Source organism: Malaclemys terrapin, chromosome 6 (assembly GCF_027887155.1).
Source record: "Malaclemys terrapin pileata isolate rMalTer1 chromosome 6, rMalTer1.hap1, whole genome shotgun sequence".
NCBI classification, from domain to species: Eukaryota; Metazoa; Chordata; order Testudines; family Emydidae; genus Malaclemys; species Malaclemys terrapin.
The window spans coordinates 112,957,560-112,979,399 of NC_071510.1; the positions used below are offsets into that span (position 1 = coordinate 112,957,560).

The 21,840-nt window shown below is 43.4% G+C and overlaps 1 protein-coding gene across 5 annotated transcripts in view; it reads left to right on the forward strand.

The window, feature by feature from the left end:
- The window catches only part of ALPK2 (alpha kinase 2), a 71,006-nt gene that overhangs the window by 24,355 nt on the left and 24,811 nt on the right, over positions 1-21,840 (forward strand). For all 5 annotated transcript variants that reach the window (XR_008445526.1, XM_054033027.1, XM_054033030.1 and 2 more), the window contains exons 3-7: positions 6,324-6,597; positions 7,338-9,902; positions 15,830-15,977; positions 18,752-18,879; positions 18,980-19,015. Coding sequence is in view for 4 of the 5 variants with exons in the window: in XM_054033027.1 (XP_053889002.1) it covers positions 6,324-6,597; positions 7,338-9,902; positions 15,830-15,977; positions 18,752-18,879; positions 18,980-19,015 (3,151 nt within the window). In the remaining variant the exon portion in view is untranslated. The remainder of the gene's footprint in view (positions 1-6,323; positions 6,598-7,337; positions 9,903-15,829; positions 15,978-18,751; positions 18,880-18,979; positions 19,016-21,840) is intronic.

Genomic DNA, 21,840 nt, shown 5'->3' on the forward strand with positions numbered 1-21,840 from the left:
AAGAAAACAGCAAAACAGATAAGAGAATTTTGTATAAAACTGGAGTCGGCATTGACTCATGAAAATTCAAAAGACATTGATGCTACAGATTTGTGTGGTGAGCTTCAGGCTTTTTCAAGACGACATAAGAAACATTCCACTCCTGAAGAAGTACTGAAGCTTGTTGTGAAAATAAACTCAGACAGTTTTCCAAACATTTTTATAGCTCTATGCATTCTTTTAACTTTGCCAGTTTCCGTAGCTAGTGGGGAATGTAGCTTCTCCAAGTTAAAATTGATAAAAACATATCTGCATTCAACAATGGTGCAAGAGAGACTTGTTGGACTTGCCACAATGTCAATAGAGCATGAAATAGCTGGAAAACTGGATCTAAAAGAACTAGTGACTGAATTTTCAAAACTTAAAGCAAGAAAAGTCATGTTTTTATTCGGAGTGTTTTGTAAATACTGGTTAAAGTTCATTGAAAAGTTTTCTTATTTCTTTCTATATTGGATGTGGTGGTAATGGCAGTTAAAGCAGGATAGTGTAATGGATGATTTTGGATTTGTAATAATAAAAATTGTAATTAACATTTTAAATGCATTTTTATTTGAAATCCAGACTGAAATACCATCTAGCTATCATGTACAAATCTATTCTGAAAATTTCATGTCTCTGTTTTATCTGATCTCAGAAACATTGGTTGGACAGACGGACAGATGGACAAACCAAATAATTAAGCCTCTGTTTGAAGGGGAAAAAAATGCTTAAAAAACATTAAAAGGAAAAAAGGGGCAAAATGTTTCCCAGTTTACCAAAAACCTCAGCCTAGATCTGCCATTGGGGTTTGGGGGTGCCGATTGCATGGTTCGCCTAGAGCGCCAGCTGCTGGCGGCTAATCTAGGGCCTCCCCTGCAGCTGAGACACATTGGTAGGACAGCCTGGGGAAATCTGCCCATGCTGTTTATGTCATGAAGGACTGTTGGTTTGGTAGCTTTCATGCTCTCTAAATCCCACAGGAACTGACGAGCTTGAAATGCTCCTTGTCTTAGGGAGCCCTCAAGGAATAGAGGATTTTTTTCTTTCGACAGGTCTTCACTACAGGGGGTGTCAATCTAAGATACGCAAATTCAGCTACACGAATAGCGTAGCTGAATTTGACCTATCGGAGCCGACTTACCCCGCTGTGAGGATGGCAGCAAAATTGACCTCCGTGGCTCCCCGTCGACGGCGCTTACTCCCACCTCCACTGGTGGAGTAAGAGCATCGATTCGGGGATCGATTGTCGTGTCCCGACGTGACGCGATAATTCGATCCCCGAGAGATCGATTTCTACCCGCCGATTCAGGCGGGTAGTGTAGACCTACCCTTTGTTGCTCTTCATCTTACTCTTCTCTCCAGGAGCAGCCCTAGCCATTTTGCTGGTCAAGGCAGAAAATGTTTTCAATGCCCCCAACAATGGCCCAGCAAGAAAAAAAACTTGCAGCTAGCCAATCGCAGCAGAGCAAAAATGGCTGGCCAATCACAACAGAGAAAAACAAACAACAACCAGCAGTACAGCACCCCCTGCAAATAACTACTCTGCTAACCCACGCCTACAACCAGCCCTGCCCCTACCTTCTCTAATTTAAAAGTAAGCAGAACAGACAGAACATGTACACACTTTCTCTTACTTTCATTTAAGTGTAACTGTTTCTCTCTGGTCTTTGGTCCAGATAGGGTTTTGTCAATATTATGGCAAAGCTAGATGCCTGTTTACATGCCTCTGATCTTGAAATTACTTAATCTGAGCTAGGTCTAGGGGAGACACCTAGGCTGCTTTGTGAGTGGTTGAATCCATCTCCCTTTGTGTAATTATGATCTCATTGACTTGCCTATTTGCCAGGATTTTTATCACTTCTTTGCTGCCAATAACCATGCTTTTATAATTAAACCACAAGCAGGGCCAGCTCCAGGGTTTTTGCAACCCCAAGCGTCGGGAAAAAAAAAAAGCCGTGATCGCGATCGGCAGCAGCTCCACCACACAGTATTCTTCTTCGGCAGCAATTCGGCGGCAGGTCTTTCCCTCCGAGAGGGACTGAGGGACCCGCTGCCAAATTACCGCCGAAGAGCCCGACGTGCCACCCCTTCCCCTTGGCCGCCCCAAGCACCTGCTTGCTGGGCTGGTGCCTGGAGCCGGCCCTGACCACAAGGACCGTATTTCCAATGGGAGTCAGAACATAGAATTGTCTTTTACCTTCTATCTACCATCTCATAACAGGCAGTATGACATACCCCACACCAATTAAAATAACTTGTGCTGCAGAGTTTGCATAATTAACCATTGTGCAGGTTTTTAGTGCTTTTTTTCATCTTCCTAGATTCAAGCAGACAGTGCAGTAATTGAAGCAATTGTTAAAATGTACTGAAGGCACTAAAGCATAGAAATTTTCTCTTGCCAGAAGAGGAAAAAAATCAAATCAAGGTTCACAGTTCCAGAACTGTGCTATCTGAAATGACTTGTTATAGAAAATATGAAAAATGACAACACTGAAGTGCTCTAAATTTGTTACAAGGGCCTGGATTTAAGTACTCTACAGTATAAAAAACACAGGGTTCTTAGTCATACACAACTGGGACCATCACATTCATAATCAATCAATAAATTCTCAATGTGGCCACTACAAGACTGAAAACAATATTCCACTTTCAGGTCTTTTACCTGAGGCCCTTAGTTACAGGCTCTTTTTATTATTAATTATTATTATTATTACATTACTTACTGGCAATCAAGAGATGTCTTGGTGCCTAGACACTACAACGATGGACACCTATAAATGCTCAAGACCGACAGACACCTACACAAACACATGGACTAGATAGGCAGAAAGGAGGGTTCTCTAAATAACCTGTAGTTTGCTTATAGCTTCTAGTGGCCAAGAAACAGCTGTCTATTTTCTGTTTCACATGTGTAGGTGGTATGGACTGACTGATCATATGATGTCAGACTTACTTAGCAAGAATTCAGCTGATATTGGTGAAAGGTTAGCTGACTTAGGCTGCAGTGGCTGTAAGCGATGGGAAATTGAGCAAACTTTAAGCTTGCAGGAGGCGATGAGAAAAATGGAGGTGGTAGAGATAAAACTCTAGATGGACAGAGTGCTCAGGACTGGCTGAGAATTAATAGGGGGTTGGAAAATGAAACTCATACTAAGAGGTGGGCCAACGCCCAAACTCTAGATTAAAATCTCCTGAATGGTTGGGAAAGTTTGGAATCTGAACCCAGAGACAAAGTGTGAGACTGGCACCGCTCTCTATAGAGGGCATAAGAGACTACCACAAGAGAGAGACTGAGCAGTGCTGGCTATGGATGTGGGAGCTGTGGCTGGTCATGCTGAGGGTTCCAGGCTCTGTAGAGTGCAGGGTCACTGGGCGAGGAGCTTTGAAGATGAGATGTTTGAAGTTTGCTGGGTGCTGCTGGAGGGGGATGAGGGTCAAGGCCATGAAGTCTTGGACAAAAACCTTCCCTTCCTCCTTTTTCTCCCTCCCTCATTAAAATTATTCAGACTTCTGGGAATTAGGTGAAGGAGAAAATCCTTCCCTCCCCTATTTCTCACAGCACCCAGTCAGCTCCCCATTCTACTTAAGCAGAGCTTCTCTGAAGCTGAGTGGAGAAATGGGAGGGAAGAAGCTGCTGCAGCGGCAGCAGCATGGTAAGAGAAGAAGGGAGTAATCTGTCTCCCTTATCCCCCCATCTCCAACACCCAGAAACTCCTAGCCCAATGTCTCAGCAGCCCCACCTCTGCCAGAACACCCAGCAACTCATCCAGGACCAGTCTGGACCAACCTACCTGCTCCCCGCTAAACAGACACAACACTCATCTACTTTCAGAAAGCCTTACCCTCCACCACCCACTTACTTATCAGCACCCACTCTCTTATCAGCCCTAACCCAGAGACCCCAACACACTATGGTTCCACAGCTCCCAGCTCTATCCACCCAGCACCTGCACACGCATCACAAATTTAGCAATAACCTGTTGCAAAGAACTATCGGATGGATTAAGCTCATGAGAGGAAACAGTGGCTTATTTTGAGTTCATGGGTCGAGAAAAGTTGAAAATCCGAGATTCAAACCCTCAGAAGCTTGGGTGAATTTAATGTCTAGCCCATCTACTATGATAACCAGAAAAATACCTCAAATCAATAAAATCTCAAGGGGGCAGAGGTTTGCAGGAGCATGGCGGGATAAAGAGAATGATGTTCTCACTCTTGTTTAAGGCAGTACTAGGGATGGACGAGTATAAACCATAGCTCATGTTCCTGGGAAATCTAGTAAGCGATAACATGCCAGGTAATTTGCACTACTTAAACAGAGGAACAGAATAGTCAGGTTGGCTCTAGTTTACAAACTTCAAAAATGTTCCTTAATTTTAACGAGATTATAGTCTACTTTGGCACAGGAAAAACATGATTGCTAATTTATGGTTTAAAAACAGCTAGCTAGTGTAACAAACCATGAGTGCAGACAAACACACACACAGTAGTCACTAGCAGGATCAAACGTGTGATCATCACCCTCAAAACCACATCATCCTTCCACTTGAGCTAATTAACAACAACAACCATAATAATAGACGAATAACACATAGCTGGGCGTAGTGGTAATTGTTGAGGCCTGCCACTAGAGGGAGACATGGATCCTGCTCATAAACTATTTGAAAGTAAATATTTTTCAAAAGGAAACTCTAAATTGCAGTTTTTTCCAATTTCTTCAAATTAGGATATACAGTATTGTTCTGGCAAATCAAACCTTAAAACAAAAATCATTAAAAAAACCAATTTATTTCCATCTGGTGAAAAATTATATAGCTCTCCATGTACTGTGAGACAGACATGCTCGCAGTCTGTGTGGAACTGATTTAATGATGAATAGAATCAGGAAAAATACTAGTGAACAATTGCATGGCAGGGCCTCTTAAACAATGATTTAGGAGTGAAAATCTAGTTCTGAGAGGGACGGCTCACTAGTTTAATTCTAATTTCAGGACAGATGTCTGTAATTTTGTAAGTTCCCTGTGGGCCAAAACATTGTCTGACTTCTTAATCAGGTCTGTGCCTACTGCGTACATTAAACTGAATTTAGCTTAGTTTAATTCAAAGTCATATTTATTTTTTTATTCTTAGGTATATAGAAGGAAATGATTTGGGATATTTTGGTTGGGTGGGAGGAATGTGATTTTCTGCCTGTACGTCCACCAATGACGTCCTCAAGGTTTCAATGACCTCATTTGGCAAAAGGCTGGACCTGCCCAACTCTACAGAGCTATTCAGTGCCACTTTAAAGAATAGGAAGTGAGCTTGTGAGTGACAGAAGACACTCCCTCTCCTGCAAGGCTGAGCATGCTGCCTCCACAGTGCCCAGCCTTGGACTAGAAGGACTAAAAGCTCAGGACATCATCTCTAGTTTCCAAGTTGGCTGACTATTGGGCCAGATTTGTGTATTTACTGCTTGGAGTGTTGTTCTAAGTGCACCCAGCGGGACATTAATGTGGGATGTTAGTTCTTCCTCTGAAACGTTTCACGATTGACTTGTCAATGCTGAGGAAACATGTTATTTACATGAGAATAAGATGCAAGACTCACAATAGACAAGAAAAAGAAGCAGGGCCCCACAGAAGCCAGCCTAGACTGGCTCAGTGCTTGATGGGGGCTTGAGAAAATGTTGTATTATTTATTAGTTTACATAGTAATGATACTCTACTACTTGTTAAGTTTAGAAATTGCTTGAGATGTGTCAGAGCCACAGGTTACTCCATAATTATTACAGAGTTTCTTGTACCTTCTTCTGAAGCATATGTATTCTATTCATGTATCTGTTTTATATTGCCACATATCACCATAGTATCTGAACACTTTAAATGTAAAGTAGATTGGCAACAACGAAGACACTAGTGGATTTCATGAAGTCTCTGGCTCTTCCCCTTTTGGGGCTATAAAAGCTCTGCTTGGGATAAAGTTATATTGTGTGTGATTGATTTGTTTGTTAGTATGACAGGTAAAGGGGTTGGGCTTTGCTTGTTTGTTTTTAAGGTGAAGGACTAGATTGATCATTGATCTGATCCAGTATCACAATTCTGATATTCTACAAAGTTTGGATCTGATCTGAACTTCACCTGAATTCAGGATTGTTTAGATGGAGTGTTTTTATTCTGCCCAGGATAGAAAAAGGTACAAGTCAGGAAGTTGACATGTTGATCAAAATTTCGCCAAAGATCAGGGGCATTTGGATCCAGGATTCTGGTTCAGGTCTCTCTAGCAGTTATCTTAATATTTTGTATTTCTCTTTTCCCTGTTTTTCCTAGGTACAGGAACAAGAAACAAACACAGAAAGCTTTATGCAAAGATATAAGAAACAGTGTATGGACCCTAAAATAGACGAGAGTTTCATTTTCACGACTTCTCCAGTAAGGGACATTGCAACAACCAGCCTTCCAGCGTTGAATATGATCAGCAGTGAAAATGGATTACAAACAGGATATGTGACTTTACAAAGCTGTATTCCTCACGATGTTCCCCATGATCAGAGAGATAGCGATCAGCAACAACCATGCGGGGAACAAAGAGTTAATATTACAAGTAACAACAACATTTTTTTAATCTCCTTCTGAAGCATCAGGGATGGCCACGGCTGGAGATGGGACATTGGACAGGGAGAGGCAGGGCAGGGTAGCACCGAGCACACTCTCTCTCTTTCTCTCTCAGGTGCTTGGCTGACTGGCTCTTGCTCACATGTTCAAGGTCTAATTGATCATCATATGTGGGTCAGGAAGGAATATTTCCCCAGGTCAGACTGGCAGTAAGAGGGGTCACCTTTCTCTGCTGCGTGTGAGTGCAGGTCACTTGTCAGGATTATCTGGGTATATTTCATGTAATTAGGGTGACCAGATGTCCCTATTTTATAAGGACAGTCCCGATATTTGGGGCTTTTTCTTATATAGGCTCCTATTACCCCCCACCCTCTGTCCTGATTTTTCACACTTGCTGTCTGGTCACCCTACATGTAATCATTTTCCTGCCATTGTGGGAGCCTCAAGCATTGGTGCACCTCAGTCCTTCCTATTCTCTGCCTGTGGCACATAAGTCTAATCTCCTGTGGGCTGTAATTCTTTGGTCTTATTTTGGTTGTTGGGTTTAGTGTGTGGGTGCTGGGTAGTGGTAGTGGCCTGTGATATACAGAACGAAGGTCAGACTAGATGATCTAGTCTAGTCTGGTCTTAAACTCTATGATTCTATGATGTATTAGCTTGTTTTCTACAGGATTACTGATACTATTACTAATAAGCAAGACCTTTTATGTGCTGTTCTGACTCCTACAGAGCTAAGTGATGGTCAAGGGGACAGAGGAAAAACATGTGGTGCTCTTGAGAACAGTGATACAGATACCTTCTATGATGAACCATGTAATGAATATCTGCCCAAAGCAAATTGCTGTGCAATCCTGGGATCTGTGGAACCTCAGTGTAGAGATTCTGATTCATCTTCAGCACATGACAAGCTATTGAAACCTCTTTATGAAGAAGATTCAGACTGTCACCTCAGATGTGAAAATAGGAAGCTTGAGAGCTTAGAAATCAGTCCTGCAGTTGTCAAAGCCACAGCAGTGAACTTTATCGGAGAGGCCAGTACTGAACATCCTGTTGCAGTAAATATAACAGAAGATAATGAACCTGTCACAGCACTGGCAACTGAACTAAGAACAGCAATGGAGGGTTGCAGTACATCCATAAGAAACACTTCTCTCAGACAAACTGCAGAAACCGATGGTATGGGCCTGTGTTCTAGTACTGGAAATAAAATAGAAGAACCAGCCACTCATGCTTTAACAAATGATATCTTAAATGCCAAGGAGTGGCTGGAGCAGAAGCCAAACAAAGCATTAACTGATGATAATGGATCTATTCAAATGACTGCTGCCCGGGAAGGAAAGCTTGCCTCTAATAATTCTTTCCAACCTCATGATGCAGAATCTCCTCCCAGATTAATAAAGGCTCAAAGTAGTCATTTAGAACAAGACCAAGAACATCTAATTTACATACCAGATAGTTACATTGGTCAATTACCTTATACAGATCAGAATATACATTTAACAAATGATCAGATAATTAAATGTATAGATGAACTATCTACTAAAGACTCTCCTGTTATACAGAGCTACCCAGAAATAAAAGATTGTGTTTATCTCCCTGATCTTGTACAAAAAGAGGATTTATCCAGTAATTCCTCCTGTGAAAATATCAATCAATTTACAGGTGAAAAGAACTCTTCTGTTAAAGAAGTGAATAAAAGTTCTGAAGAGAATTTTCAGGAAAAAGGAAATGAATCAGACCTGAATGCACAAAATGACAGTAACTGTGGCACTTACCATCTTTCAAGAGATAATGACAGTGAAGATTTCCAAAGTGTTTCTGATTCACAGGACTGTAGTTACATTATACAGCTACATAACTTAATTAGGAGTCCGGAAACTGTAACGTATCAGGACAGACTGAAAAATCCAGAGCAAGACAACAGTAAGACAGAGATAGGTGTGCAGCAGGTGGTCTTCAAGGCATTGTCTGAGGAGCAGTTTTTAACTGAAATTTTATTAGAAAAACCAAAAGATGAAGAAAACAAAATGGGTAGAGAAAAGAGAGATCTTGGAATAGATGAGGTAAAAAATATTGCAACTTTAGGTTTCCCAGGATTGGACAGCATTTCAGAAATTCAGCCTTTAGATTCTCAGCAGGGAGCATCAGAAGGAAATGCAATTATCTTTGACCATTGTTGCAAGATTGGGAGAAAGTTAAGAATGGACTCTTCAACAGATTCCACTTATGACTCTGGGCGGGTGGCACCAGTTAGCTTCTTTCAGCCTATAACACATGTTGGGAATGAAAATAATAGTATTGCAAGTCAAGACTGTAAAGATGTTGGTGACAAGGTGGATAGTTCCATCCTTTCCACCCAACATAAGAACTTACAAGAAACTTTATCTGTCTCTGTAGAACCTATGAGCCAAACAGAAGGCTCCACTGTCAACACACTGGTAAAAGGATACTCCAGTGTAGAAAGCCTAGTGCAGTCTGAATCCACACAAATAGTACTTAAGGGGAATGAAAATTTGAACAAGTTGGAAACTACACCTGAACTATTGCAGTGTCAATGCCATAAAACAGCTGAAGAAAACAAGGATGAAACAATCTTGTGTGAAAAGAAAACAGAACAAATTCAAGAAGCCACTGAATATGGTCTAGGTGAAGGTGAAGTAGAGCCTTATATGCGTGCTTTGATTACTCCAGAGGAAGAGGAACATATTACAAGTTATTGTACTGGACAGTCCGATCCATCCCGGACCCCTTCCGCTCAGCAAATTGGAACACCCTTTAATACATACAGGAGTGGAAATACAACTAACTCTACTGAATATCATAAAACCAGGCAATTCATGGCTGGCGGGAGTCAAAACATGATTTCATCAGACCGTGTAACAGGGGTTTTAGTTAGGCTCCCAACATATGCCTCAGAGTACAGTCGTTTTCAGGAGGAGGTGCCACAGAGCAAATCTCAGCCATGCTCTTTAGCATTGACCACAGCTGATCCAGTCACACTAAGAGAAGAGAAGACAAAAACTCAAGAGGGGTCAAAACCCTGCAAGCACTTACTTGTTGGGCCTGAGGACGTTAAGTGTCAGCAAGAAACAGCAAACAGCGGACATTCGGCTGATGGGGGTAAGAAGAAAATGTTGTCAAAGGTGCTGTCTAAGAAACCCCGACTAGAAGCAAAGGAAAACCTCAGCAAGAACTCCAGTTGCTTTAAAAAGGCCCTGAAAGCTAATGCAGGCATAATTCAGAGGAAAGAGAAGGAAGAGCAAAGAAAACTACCTGCTAAAAAAACCAGCAAAGGTAGGAGGGAGCTGTCTGTCTATTGTTGATTTTTTTTTCTTTCACATCCCTCAGACTACAGTATAAATTTCAAAGAAATTTCCAACACACCACAAGCCTCCTTCAGCTAAACGAAATCAGCTAGAGATGTCATGCATTAATGTCTGAAAATGTCCATTCTCTGAAGTAATAACCACTGCTCTACCATGCTGCAAATCTGTTCAGTCCTTGGCTCCCCTTAGTTGATAAATGTATCATATTTTATTAATTTTTATGCCTTTTATAATGTAGTTTCCTCCGTTTCGAGTCAAGGCTCAGGAACATAAAGTACGTTATGATTCCTGAGCCTTGAATCCGAGGGTGCTAAAGGAGTTGGCGGATGAGATTGCAGAGCCATTAGCCATTATCTTTGAAAACTCATGGCGATCGGGGGAGGTCCCAGATGACTGGAAAAAGGCTAATGTAGTGCCCATCATTAAAAAAGGGAAAGAGGAGGATCCGGGGAACTACAGGCCAGTCAGCCTCACCTCAGTCCCTGGAAAAATCATGGAGCAGGTCCTCAAGGAATCAATTATGAAACACTTAGAGGAGGGGAAAGTGATCAGGAACAGTCAGCATGGATTCACCAAGGGGAAGTCGTGCCTGACTAACCTAATTGCCTTCTATGATGAGATAACTGGCTCTGTGGATGAGGGGAAAGCAGTGGATGTGTTATTCCTTGACTTTAGCAAAGCTTTTGATAGGGTCTCCCACAGTATTCTTGCCGCCAAGTTAAAGAAGTATGGGCTGGATGAATGGACTGTAAGGTGGATAGAAAGCTGGCTAGATCGTCGGGCTCAACGGGTAGTGATCAACGGCTCCATGTCTAGTTGGCAGCCGGTTTCAAGCGGAGTGCCCCAAGGGTCGGTCCTGGGGCCGGTTTTGTTTAATATCTTTATTAATGATCTGGAGGATGGTGTGGACTGCACTCTCAGCAAGTTTGCAGATGACACTAAACTAGGAGGCGTAGTAGATACACTAGAGGGTAGGGATCGGATACAGAGGGACCTAGTCAAATTAGAAGATTGGGCCAAAAAAACCCTGATGAGGTTCAACAAGGACAAGTGCAGAGTCCTGCACTTAGGACGGAAGAATCCCATGCACTGCTACAGACTAGGGACCGAGTGGCTAGGTAGCAGTTCTGCAGAAAAGGACCTAGGGGTCACAGTGGACAAGAAGCTGGATATGAGTCAACAGTGTGCTCTTGTTGCCAAGAAGGCTAATGGCATTTTGGGCTGTATAAGTAGGGGCATTGCCAGCAGATCGAGGAACGTGATTGTTCCCCTCTATTCAACATTGGTGAGGCCTCATCTGGAATACTGTGTCCAGTTTTGGGCCCCATACTACAAGAAGGATGTGGAAAAATTGGAAAGAGTCCAGCAGAGGGCAACAAAAATTATTAGGGGTCTGGAGCACATGACTTATGAGGAGAGGCTGAGGGAACTGGGATTGTTTAGTCTCCAGAAGAGAAGAATGAGGGGGGATTTGATAGAAGCCTTCAACTACCTGAAGGGGGGTTCCAAAGAGGGTGGAGCTTGGCTGTTCTCAGTGGTGGCAGATGACAGAACAAGGAGCAATGGTCTCAAGTTGCAGTGGGGGAGGTCCAGGTTGGATATTAGGAAACACTATTTCACTAGGAGGGTGGTGAAGCACTGGAATGCGTTACCTAGGGAGGTGGTGGAGTCTCCTTCCTTGGAGGTTTTTAAGGCCCGGCTTGACAAAGCCCTGGCTGGGATGATTTAGTTGGGAATTGGTCCTGCTTTGAGCAGGGGGTTGGACTAGATGACCTCTTGAGGTCCCTTCCAACCCTGATATTCTATGATTCTATGATTATTCCAACAGAAGCCATGCAATACAATAGCAAACACATTAGTGTCATGTTCTGAAATGGTTTGGTTTCACAATTATGCCACTGCCCTGAGGCTCCCCAGTATAATTACACTGTGTTGGGGACCTAAAGTGTTTGTACTGCTGGTAACTATTCCTATTATTTATATAATGCTCTGGATATGCATAACACTTTGCAAAAATGTAAGATGACAAAAGGCCCAGTTCTGTGCTTGCTTACACCAGTATAAATCCTGAGTGACTCTGCTGAGTCAATGAAGTTAAACTGGCATTAAACCAGCGTAAATAAAATGAGAACCAGGCCACAGTTTCTGTCCCAAAGAACTTACAATTTGGAAGGACAAAACACAAAATGGCAGTAGTGTAAAAGTAACACAATTAAGCATTTATGGTTTATATAAGATTTTGCTGGGTCCGAGCTTTTCTTTTCATTTTTTTAAAATTACATTTCACATTCATGTTGTAACACAAACTACGTTTAAATCATGAAGAGGTGAGGCATGAGAGCAGGGGTGGAGAGTGACTGGAAGGAGGCTAACAAGCTGTTCAAAGACTCTAAGCAATATGCTCAAATAAATTTGTTAGTCTCTAAGGTGCCACAAGTATGCCTGTTCTTTTCTCTAAGCAAGCTAGTAATCTGTTTGAAGGCTCTACAACTAAGACATAGGTCGACCTAGCTCCATCCAGTGCCAGGTTTACAATGGCACCAGTGGCGCCATGCACATGCTCCGAAGGGGCCGCAGCCTGCTTTGCTTGTACTGTGCCCTGAGACCCCACCAGCCCACTGGCTCCCCCCACCCCGCCCACCACTTGCTCCTCTCAGCCTGCCTGCCGAGGGCTCCTCTTCATCCCCTGGCCCCACCCGCCGGCTTCTTTCTGACCCTGGAGAGACCCCAGTGCACCTCCAGCTCTGGGCAGTCTCTGCTTCCCAGCACCTGTGGGGCCCCGCCTGTTTCCAGGAGCTGAGCCACCTGGGACTGGTGCAGAAGCCTGCCCGTCTCAGCCAGTTACGGGGGGACAGTGTCGGGGGCTTGGCTGGTCCCTCCAGGCAAGTGGATCCTGAGGGAGGCTGGCTGGGGCAGGCCCTGGCCTGGCTGATCACACCACTCCCGAGGGGCCAGAGCGATTCCCCCCCACCACCACCCCACCCCCGGGACCTGCACTGGCGGTTCAGCCCAGCAGACAGTCGCTTCCCAGCAGGGCCGCTGAGTGCGGCCAGGAGGCAGGGCATGGGGGGGGAGGGGGGGAGTGTCTGGAGGGCCAGGGGCGGGGTGCTGGGCTGTGAGGGGGTGGGGAAGATCTGTGTGTGCTGGGGCAGTAGGGAATGGGAGTGCTGGGCAGAAGCGCTGTGCATTTGTGGCAGGGTCTGGGGGGTGCTGGGCATAGTGGGTCCAGGGGGGCTCTGGCCACAGGGAAACGGAGGGCTGTTCCAGTGCTGAGTGGAGGGGCTCTGTGGCATGGCATGGGCCCACCCCCGGGGGGGAAGGGGCATGCTGGCAGCACAGGGCTGGGCAGGCCACTGTGCGTCTGGCAACTACCAGTTTGTAAATAGTGCCTTCGCACTGGGCTGGGCGGAGCAGGGCTGCCCCTGCCATGCCATGCCCCTGGCCAGCCGCTCACTCCAGGGACTGACCCCCCTGCACCATGCTCCATTGCCCCCGAGGGCGCCAGGCCCACAAAAGGTTAATCCGGCTCTGGCTACATCACTCAGGGATGTGCCTGTGCAACGTAGCTAGGTTGACCTACCCCTCACTGTAGATGCAGCTAGTTTGATGGAGGAATTCTTCTGTCAACGTAGCTACTGCCTCTCGGAGAGGTGGGTTACTTGCATTGATGGAAAAACCTCTTCCGTTGATATAGGCAGCAACTACACAGCAGTGCTACAGTGGCACAGCTGCAGTGATGTAGCAGTAGAGCTGGATCTCTGCTTTCACCAATCACTTGTTTAATTGAATGAATTCCTGTGTTTATAGGTGAGAGAAAAGATGTCTTCTTGCACGACAATTTTTGTGCTAGCAATGACCTTAAAAGGGGATTAAGGGAGATGTGCTGTAGCAGGCACAATAAATGACTAGTTCTGGTTGGGAACTTTATGCAGGGAGGTCTGTTGTATAGCTGCAGTCCTGTCAGTGTCTGTAATTGACAATGTAGACAAACCAGAAGTTACAAGAGGACTGAGGGGGGAGGGATAGCTCAGTGGTTTGAGCATTGGCCTGCTAAACCCAGGGTTGTCAGTTCAGCCCTTGAGGGGGCCACTTAGGGATCTGGGGCAAAATCAGTACTTGGTCCTGCTAGTGAAGGCAGGGGGCTGGACTCGATGACCTTTCAAGGTCCCTTCCAGTTCTAGGAGATGGGATAAGAAAGAGGGAAGAATGTGTCCAATCCTCAAATAATGTAGTCCATGTAGAATGTAGGTACTAAAAATATCTGTTTAGGTTCTGTGTATTTCCGAATAATATTTAAAGGAAATATCATTCAAAGATTGTTCTGCAAATGTCCAGGCATACAGCAGACCGGGCAAGTTTTATACACCTGTATCTGATCCACTTTGATTTAAACTGTATATTTGTAATCTATGGTTACTGCATGCAACTAACATGTCAACATTTAGTATAGTATTGATGACGGGGTGAATCCGTTCTGGTGTAGTACTTCCCGGCTCTCCAAGCTCTGATCAAGTGTAGTAGTATCTTGGTCTATCCAAGGCCGTGATCAAGCGTCTTGATGTTTTTGGTCTTTTGGCCTCGAGATGAAAACCTTGCCTTTGTTTCTGAGACCTTGAAGTGAAAAAATTCTCTAAGTTATATTCTCTTCTTTTCAGTCCACAGAGGAATGGCCTCTGGTTAAGGTTGGGAGTTCTAGCTCTAGCTCTCACACACACTTCTTGCATGACTTTATGCATGCTTCAGTAAGGTACTTCAAGCATGTGCCTAACTTTAAGCTTGTGAGTAGTCAAATGCTATCTAGACAATAATTTATAAAAATAATTCTTTAGGGGCCACACAAATTATAGATGTATATCCCCTTTCCCACATAGAGACAAACTCATCCAGAACAATTTCTTTGTCCAAATCCATCTCCCATCTTTTCATCTGGGTTGTTTTCTTATCAATGTCCTTTTCAGTCAAAATTGTATGTATTTTAGAAATTAAATCTTTTGTTCCTGCTTGCTCCTGCGTCAGCTCCTCAAATGTGATTAAAGGCCTAAATAGGGCCACCTAATATCCAGATTTCACAGCAAAATCTTTGACTTTTCAATATTGAAAATACGTGATCTTTATATTATTTACATTATTACATCTCTCTTGGTATGATTTCAAATCAGGACCCAAGAACAGCTGCCTGAATTGAGTAATCACAGCTCTTACCAACAACGAACAGTCACTTTGATATTTCCTAGGGATATTTTCCTCATTATTAATGAAAATAGCTAAGGGGAGGGCCTTGGCAGTAGAAATTTAGAAAATATGTCCAAAGCCACTAAGGTAGTCTGGATGAATGAGTGATATTTTATTTTTGGTGACCTACATTTCATTTTAACCCAATCATTATAAATATCTCCAGTCTTGTTCTCATTTTAGCCAATGTTTGCATGTTCAATTATTAACCCAACGGATCACATTTCTTATTGTGATGCATAATAATAAGCCAAATTAGGGAAAGCTAGTCCATGCCTCTTTGTAGGCTTATACAGAACGTTAGAACTCACCCTTTATCATTTGTTTCCATATGAATATTAATAGTGCATCCTGACACGTTTTTAATGTCATTTCAGAGATACCAACAGGAATGCATTGAAACAAAAATAATAACCTTGGGAGGACATTCATCTTTACCAAGGCTACCCTACCTAGCCAAGAAATTTCATATTTGTTCCATTCCTCCAAGTCTTTTATTATTTTATTCCACATTGGAGGGTAATTTGCCTTAATATTTATTCCTAAATATTTTACAGTCTTTTACCCATTTAAATTTATGTAGCTGACATTTTGAGGTCCCTTTAAAATGGCAAAGTAGTAGTAGTATTTTCTGATTCTTAACTGTGGACATTTCATTTCAAGCCCCCAAGTTACTGAAGAAAATCCATGCTGAGCTGTTCCCTGATTGTTCTGGAAATATTAAATTATGCTGTCAGTTCGGGGAAATTCATGAAGACTCCATCGTTACCTGGATTAAAGATTCAAAGTTACTAGCTCGAGTGAATCGAAGGTAAGGAGGGATCCTAACTGGCACTTCCCAAAATATTTTGAGATTATCTTTTGTGGGAAAAAATTAAAGGGTCTAATGATAAACTCTTGGCGAGAGCACTGTAGTGCAATGACTGGGACAATAAAACAAACTGACTAAAACAAAGTAGTCAGAGTTTGCAGAGTGTATTAATAATATCAGACATTGTTTCCCTCCTTCAAGGTAGTTCCTGTCTGCTTGCTTTAGCTGTTTCATATCTCTTCCCATCAGACTGTGAACTACTGAACAAGATCATGCTAAGGTGAAATTCCAGCAGCTGGGCCGAAAGATATAAACAAGTCTGGCTAAGATATGAGAAACTGGGAGATATGAATCTCTAAGGCCTAATAAAAGCAGCTTCTTCGAGGAACAGGAGAGGTCACATCCTTTGAACTTTAAGTTCTGTTTTAAATGGCCCTTTAAACTGACAAGGGTTGGGTATGAGCGAAAATTATCTGACTCCTTAACCCAGCCAATTAAATTATATCAGGGTGACTGGGCAGCAGTGCACCGAGAAAAGTGGAAAATGAAAGTTTTATCTATTCAGGAGAGTTAGGCACCTACCCTCTTTTGAAAATCCCACTAAGCACATGTAGGCACCTAAATACCTTTACAAATATGGACCTTAGTCCCCAATGACTTTCAGTGATACTTAGGGCTCCCTAGTACTAACGTGAGTTTTGAAAACGGAACTTCGGAGCCTAAGTCACATGGGCACTTTTGGAATTTTTACTCCCTCTTCCCGTCTCTTCAGCCCTTTCATTGTGCCCTTTCAATCCACTCCTCCAGTCTGTGGGGTACATTTACACTGCAGTAAAAGACCCGCAGTGAAGCTGCAGCTGGCCCAGGATAGCTGACTGAGGCTTGCATGGCAACGGCTGTGGAGCTATAAAATTGCAGTGTAGACACTCACCAGGTCTCAGGGCCCAGGCTCCAGCTAAAATTGGATAGCCCTGCAGCCCAAGCCCCACACGCACGAGTCAACTGACCCAGCCTCTGAGACTTGGTGCCACTGGGTTTTTTTAATTGCAGTGTAGATGTATGCATAAAATCACAGAAATGTAGGACTACAAAAGACCTTGAGAGATCACCTAGCCCAGCCCCCCTCAATGAGGCAGGACCAAATAAACCTAGACCTTGTACCCCTAGTCTTGTCGCCATATAGACAGTATGCTTTTCAATTGACAGCCTGTCATAGACCGTACACTGATACAACACCTAATACAATGGGGCCCCGATGCTGATAGGGCGTCTCTGGGCACTACTGTAATACAAATAGTAAATAATAAAGGTTAAGAGATAGCTATTTGAGCCTGTGGGTTTTGCCATCTTGAACGTCACTGTTCTTGGAAAGCAGCCCTTCCCTAAATAGCATTACAGCACTAAGCAACAGTGATCCAAGAGTGGCATAAAAATGGGGGTTAGCATAGCTGAGGGCATGTACTAGTAGAGTAACTGAGCAGGTCCCCAACACTCACCAGATCACATCAGATGTGCCATTCTTAGCTGCTCCAAATGATGCTGCAGAGTGGCAAATATATAATACGAATGAAGAGGGAAAGGAGAGAACAGCTGGACAACTTATTACTAGTCCTAAACAAGAGCAGCTTTAAGTATAGACTGGATGCTGCAGGTGGCTAGCTAGGGTGCTCCATTTTACCAGGAAGGGGTGCGTGGATACAGAGTAGTTGCAGTGCAGGCAACAATCCAGGGGTTTATTGCTAAAGCATGAGCTGCACAAGGCCAGATAGCCAGAAAACACATTTCCTACCCTAGAAAAGAGCAGAGGAAAAGAAGTGGGAGGGGTTAGGTGGGCAAATAAAGAGAGGTGGAGAAATCAGGAGAAAGAAAAAGGTAAGGATCCCAGGGAAAGGAAGAGAGATGAGAGGCGACTAGGGAAAAGGAAAAAGATCTGGGAGACCCAGGGAAAAGAGATGGGGAATCCATATTGTTTATTCAGGTTGGGAAGAGGAAACTAAAGATTATTATTGATCTAGGGCCCCAATTCAGCACTTACACACATTCTTAACTCTGATTGAAGTCAAGTTAATGGGAGCTTACATGCATGGCTGAGCAGGGCTGGCCTTAAGCACATGCTTAAAGTTGAGCATAGGCTCAAAGATAAAATATAAGGTGCCGATACACCAGCCTTAGTCTCACGCACACAGTCAAATTCAGCCCTGATGTTAGCAAGCACAACACCTTTGCTCTCATTCATGTCAAAAAGTGGTCCATACCAATATCCAATACCTAGACATGTTTCTTTGGAAGGACGCGCTCTATTTCCATGCAGAGCTGCTCTGAATATCCAATCAACAGTATTTGTCTCAGTCTACAGGAAAATATACTTTACATGCTATGTTAAGAGACTACAGAAAACATTCTATCTTATGACTTCTAGTGTCATGTTCCCCAATACACATGCCCTGCCTGTCATAGCAAGTTTACCTGTGAAATCAATATGAATATTAAAACCTCTAAGAGTTTCTAATATTGTAATATAATCAGATTCTATGTAGATTTGGTAAAAGTATTATTTTCTCTCAGGATATGATGAAAAAAATCTACTGGGCAATACAAAACAGGCTGAATGCTTCCAAGTGGGGTTTGAAAAAACATCAAATCTATTCACATCTCTTCTGAATCACGCTCTTTTCAGCATCATTTAGTCAAAAAAATTGGGTGGTCCTGAGTAAGTTGGTTAGAAAAAATGTTTTAAAATACTAAACTGCAAATGTTAATAACTTCTATTCCAGTGCAGGGGATGATTCGCCAGTGTCTTTGGCAATAGTTCAAACTAGCATAAAAGACCAGGGATTGTATTATTGCTGCTTGAAGAATGTTTACGGAAAGGTGACTGCTGAGTTTAACCTGAACTCTGAAGGTAAATCCCAGCACACTGGCTTTTAAATTATAAGAACAACGACCAACACCATTTGAATTCTGCATCAGTACAGTGTCTCTTTCCTTTTGTTCCCTTGCAGTATTGAAACATCTTTCAAGTTATCAGGATATTGAAGGTAAATACATTCATTGTTTGTTTCGAATACCTGCCCTTACTAATTGGCACACTTTTGTCAATAAAATATAAATAAAAATCAACAATAAATTTGTAAGTATAGATGTTAATAGGCTCCTGAAGGTAAAGGACCAGGTTTGTTAGTTCTTTGCATTGCTCTGGTGATGCAAAACAGCTGTATAATAAAAAACAGATAGTTAAACCAAGCTGACAGCTGCTTTGCATCATCAAAGTGGGCTGATGGTTTCAGTGAATCTGGCCCAATGTATTTCATTTCTCTTAATGTGAAAATAAATGATGAGCAAAGTTACCACTTTAATGATGGTCCCAGGTATGAACTTATGGAAAGAATTTTCAAACAAGATCCCAAAAAAACATGAACAAAAATGTACATATTTACGTGCACAATTGCAGTGGTTTCATATGTAAATCAAATTGCACTTGCAAATAGTAAATTAGGTGCCTGAACAGCTGTGTTCAGGTCAGATCACCCACTTTGCACATACAGTAATGATTCTTACAGTTCTCCCTCCCTTGATCAGAGGAATGAACTGTTGTGTGTGATGCTGGCTGTTCTAGAATTAGGAACAGAATCATTCTTCGCAACACATCTTTTCAGTGAGGAAGTTATGTCTTTTAAATTGTCTCAGGGGAAATTAGTGCATCCACAAAAGCCTGCACTCATCTTTTGCATACCAAAACACCTCCATTTACACACACAAGTCAAAAGATACATAGTAGGAAAAACCCAACATTTTTAAAAATACAAATTTTGTTTGGGATACTAACACTCAGATTTACAATTTCTATAGAATTATAGAAATGTTGGGCTGGAAGAGATCTCGAGGAGTTACCAAGTACAGCTCCCTGCACTGAGCCAGGACCAAATAAACCTAGACCATTGTCTAACCTGTTCTTAAAAACCTCCACTGATGGGTTTTGCTCAACCTCCTTTCATAGGCACCGACTCCGTGGGTGCTCCAGGGCTGCAGCACCCATGGGGAAAAATTAGTGGGTGCTCTGCACCCACCGGCAACCCAGGTCCCCTCACCCCCTGCCCCGCCCTTCCTCCTCCTCCTCTTCCCCCTCCCCCTGAACACGCCGCGTCACCACTCCTCCACCTACCTCCCAGCGCTTCCCGCCCAGCTGCTGCCAAACAGCTGTTTTGCGGCATAGCAAGCTCTGGGAGGGAGGGGGAGGAGCGAGAACATGGCGCACTCAGTGGAGGAGGTGGGGCCAGGACGGGGATTTGGGGAAGGAGTTGGAATAGGGGCAGGGTGGGGGTGGAGTTGGGATGGGGACTTTGGGGAAGGAGTTGAAATGGGGGCAGGGCAGGAGTGGGAGGGATGGGCAGGGGCGGGGCCTCATGGAAGGGGTGGAGTTAGGGGGGGATGGTGGCAGAGGGGGCATCGAGCATCCACTGGCGGGAGCAGAAGTCGGCATCTATGCCTCCCTTGGAAGTCTATTCCAGAATTTAACCACCCGTATCGTTAGAATTTTTTTCCTAATATCTAATTGAACTCTCTCATCCTGCAAATGAAGCCCATTACTTCTTGTTCTAACTTCAGTGTACAATGAAAACAATTGCTCCTCATCCCCTTTATAAAAAGCCTTAACATATTTGAGGACTGTTATCAGGTCACCCCTTCAGACAGGGGTGAAAGTAACTTAATGGACTTACTGGTATGCAGGGCAGCCGGGTCCTGGGCAAGGTTTGTGGGGGTGCTCTGGGCCCCAAGAAGGGGCAGAGCCTCAGGCAGAAGGGGCGGGATTGTGGCCAGACTCCCCCAGCCAGCCCTTCAGTGCTGCCCAGCCTGCGCCAATCCAGGCTCCGGCAGCGATTTAAAGGGCCAGGATCTCGGCCGCTGCTGCAATAGCTGCCCCTTTCCCCTGCCCCTCCCTATCAGCAACCCTACCTGTATGGTCAACTCTGTACCAGTAGCCACTTTCTTACTGGTATGCCATACTGGACCATACAGGCTTACTTTCACCTCTGCCCTCAGACTTCTTTTCCCAAGACTAAACATGCCCATTTTTTAAATCTTTCTTCATTGGTCAGGCTTTCTAAAGCTTTGATCATGTTTATTGCTTTCCTCTGGATTCCCTCCAATTTGTCCATATCTTTCCTAAAGTGTGGCACCCAAAACTGGACACAATACTCAGCTGAGGCCTCACCAGTTCGAAGTAGAATGAGACAATTACCTCCCACATACGACACTCCTGTTAATACATCTCAGAATGTTATTAGCCTTTTTCACAACTGCATCACACTGTTGACTCATGTTAAATTTATGATCCACTATACGCCCGAGATCCTTTTCAGCAGTACTACCACCTAGTCAGTTATTTCCCATTTTGTACTTCTATTTGTGCATTTGATTTTTTCTTCCTAAGTGAAGTCCTTTGCACTTGTCTTTTTTGAATATCATCTTGATTTCAGACCAAATTGTCCAATTTGTCAAGGTCATTTGAATTTTAATGCTGTCCTCCAAAGTGCTCCCCGCTTGGTGTCATCTGCAAATATTATAAGTTTATTCCCCACTCCATTATCCAAGTCACTAACGAAAATATTGAATAGTACCAAACCCAGGACAGACCGCTGCAGGACCCCTTTAGATATGTCCTCCCAGTTTGACAGTGAACCATTGAACACTACTTTTTAGTACGTTTTTTCAACCAGTTGTGGCTTAGATGAAATTACCAGTACTATGTTTCCCTAGTGTGCTTATGAGAATGTCATATGGGACTGTGTCAAAAACCTTACTAAAATCATGATATAGCATGTCAACAGCTTCTCCCTATCCACTAGACCAGTAACCTTGAGAC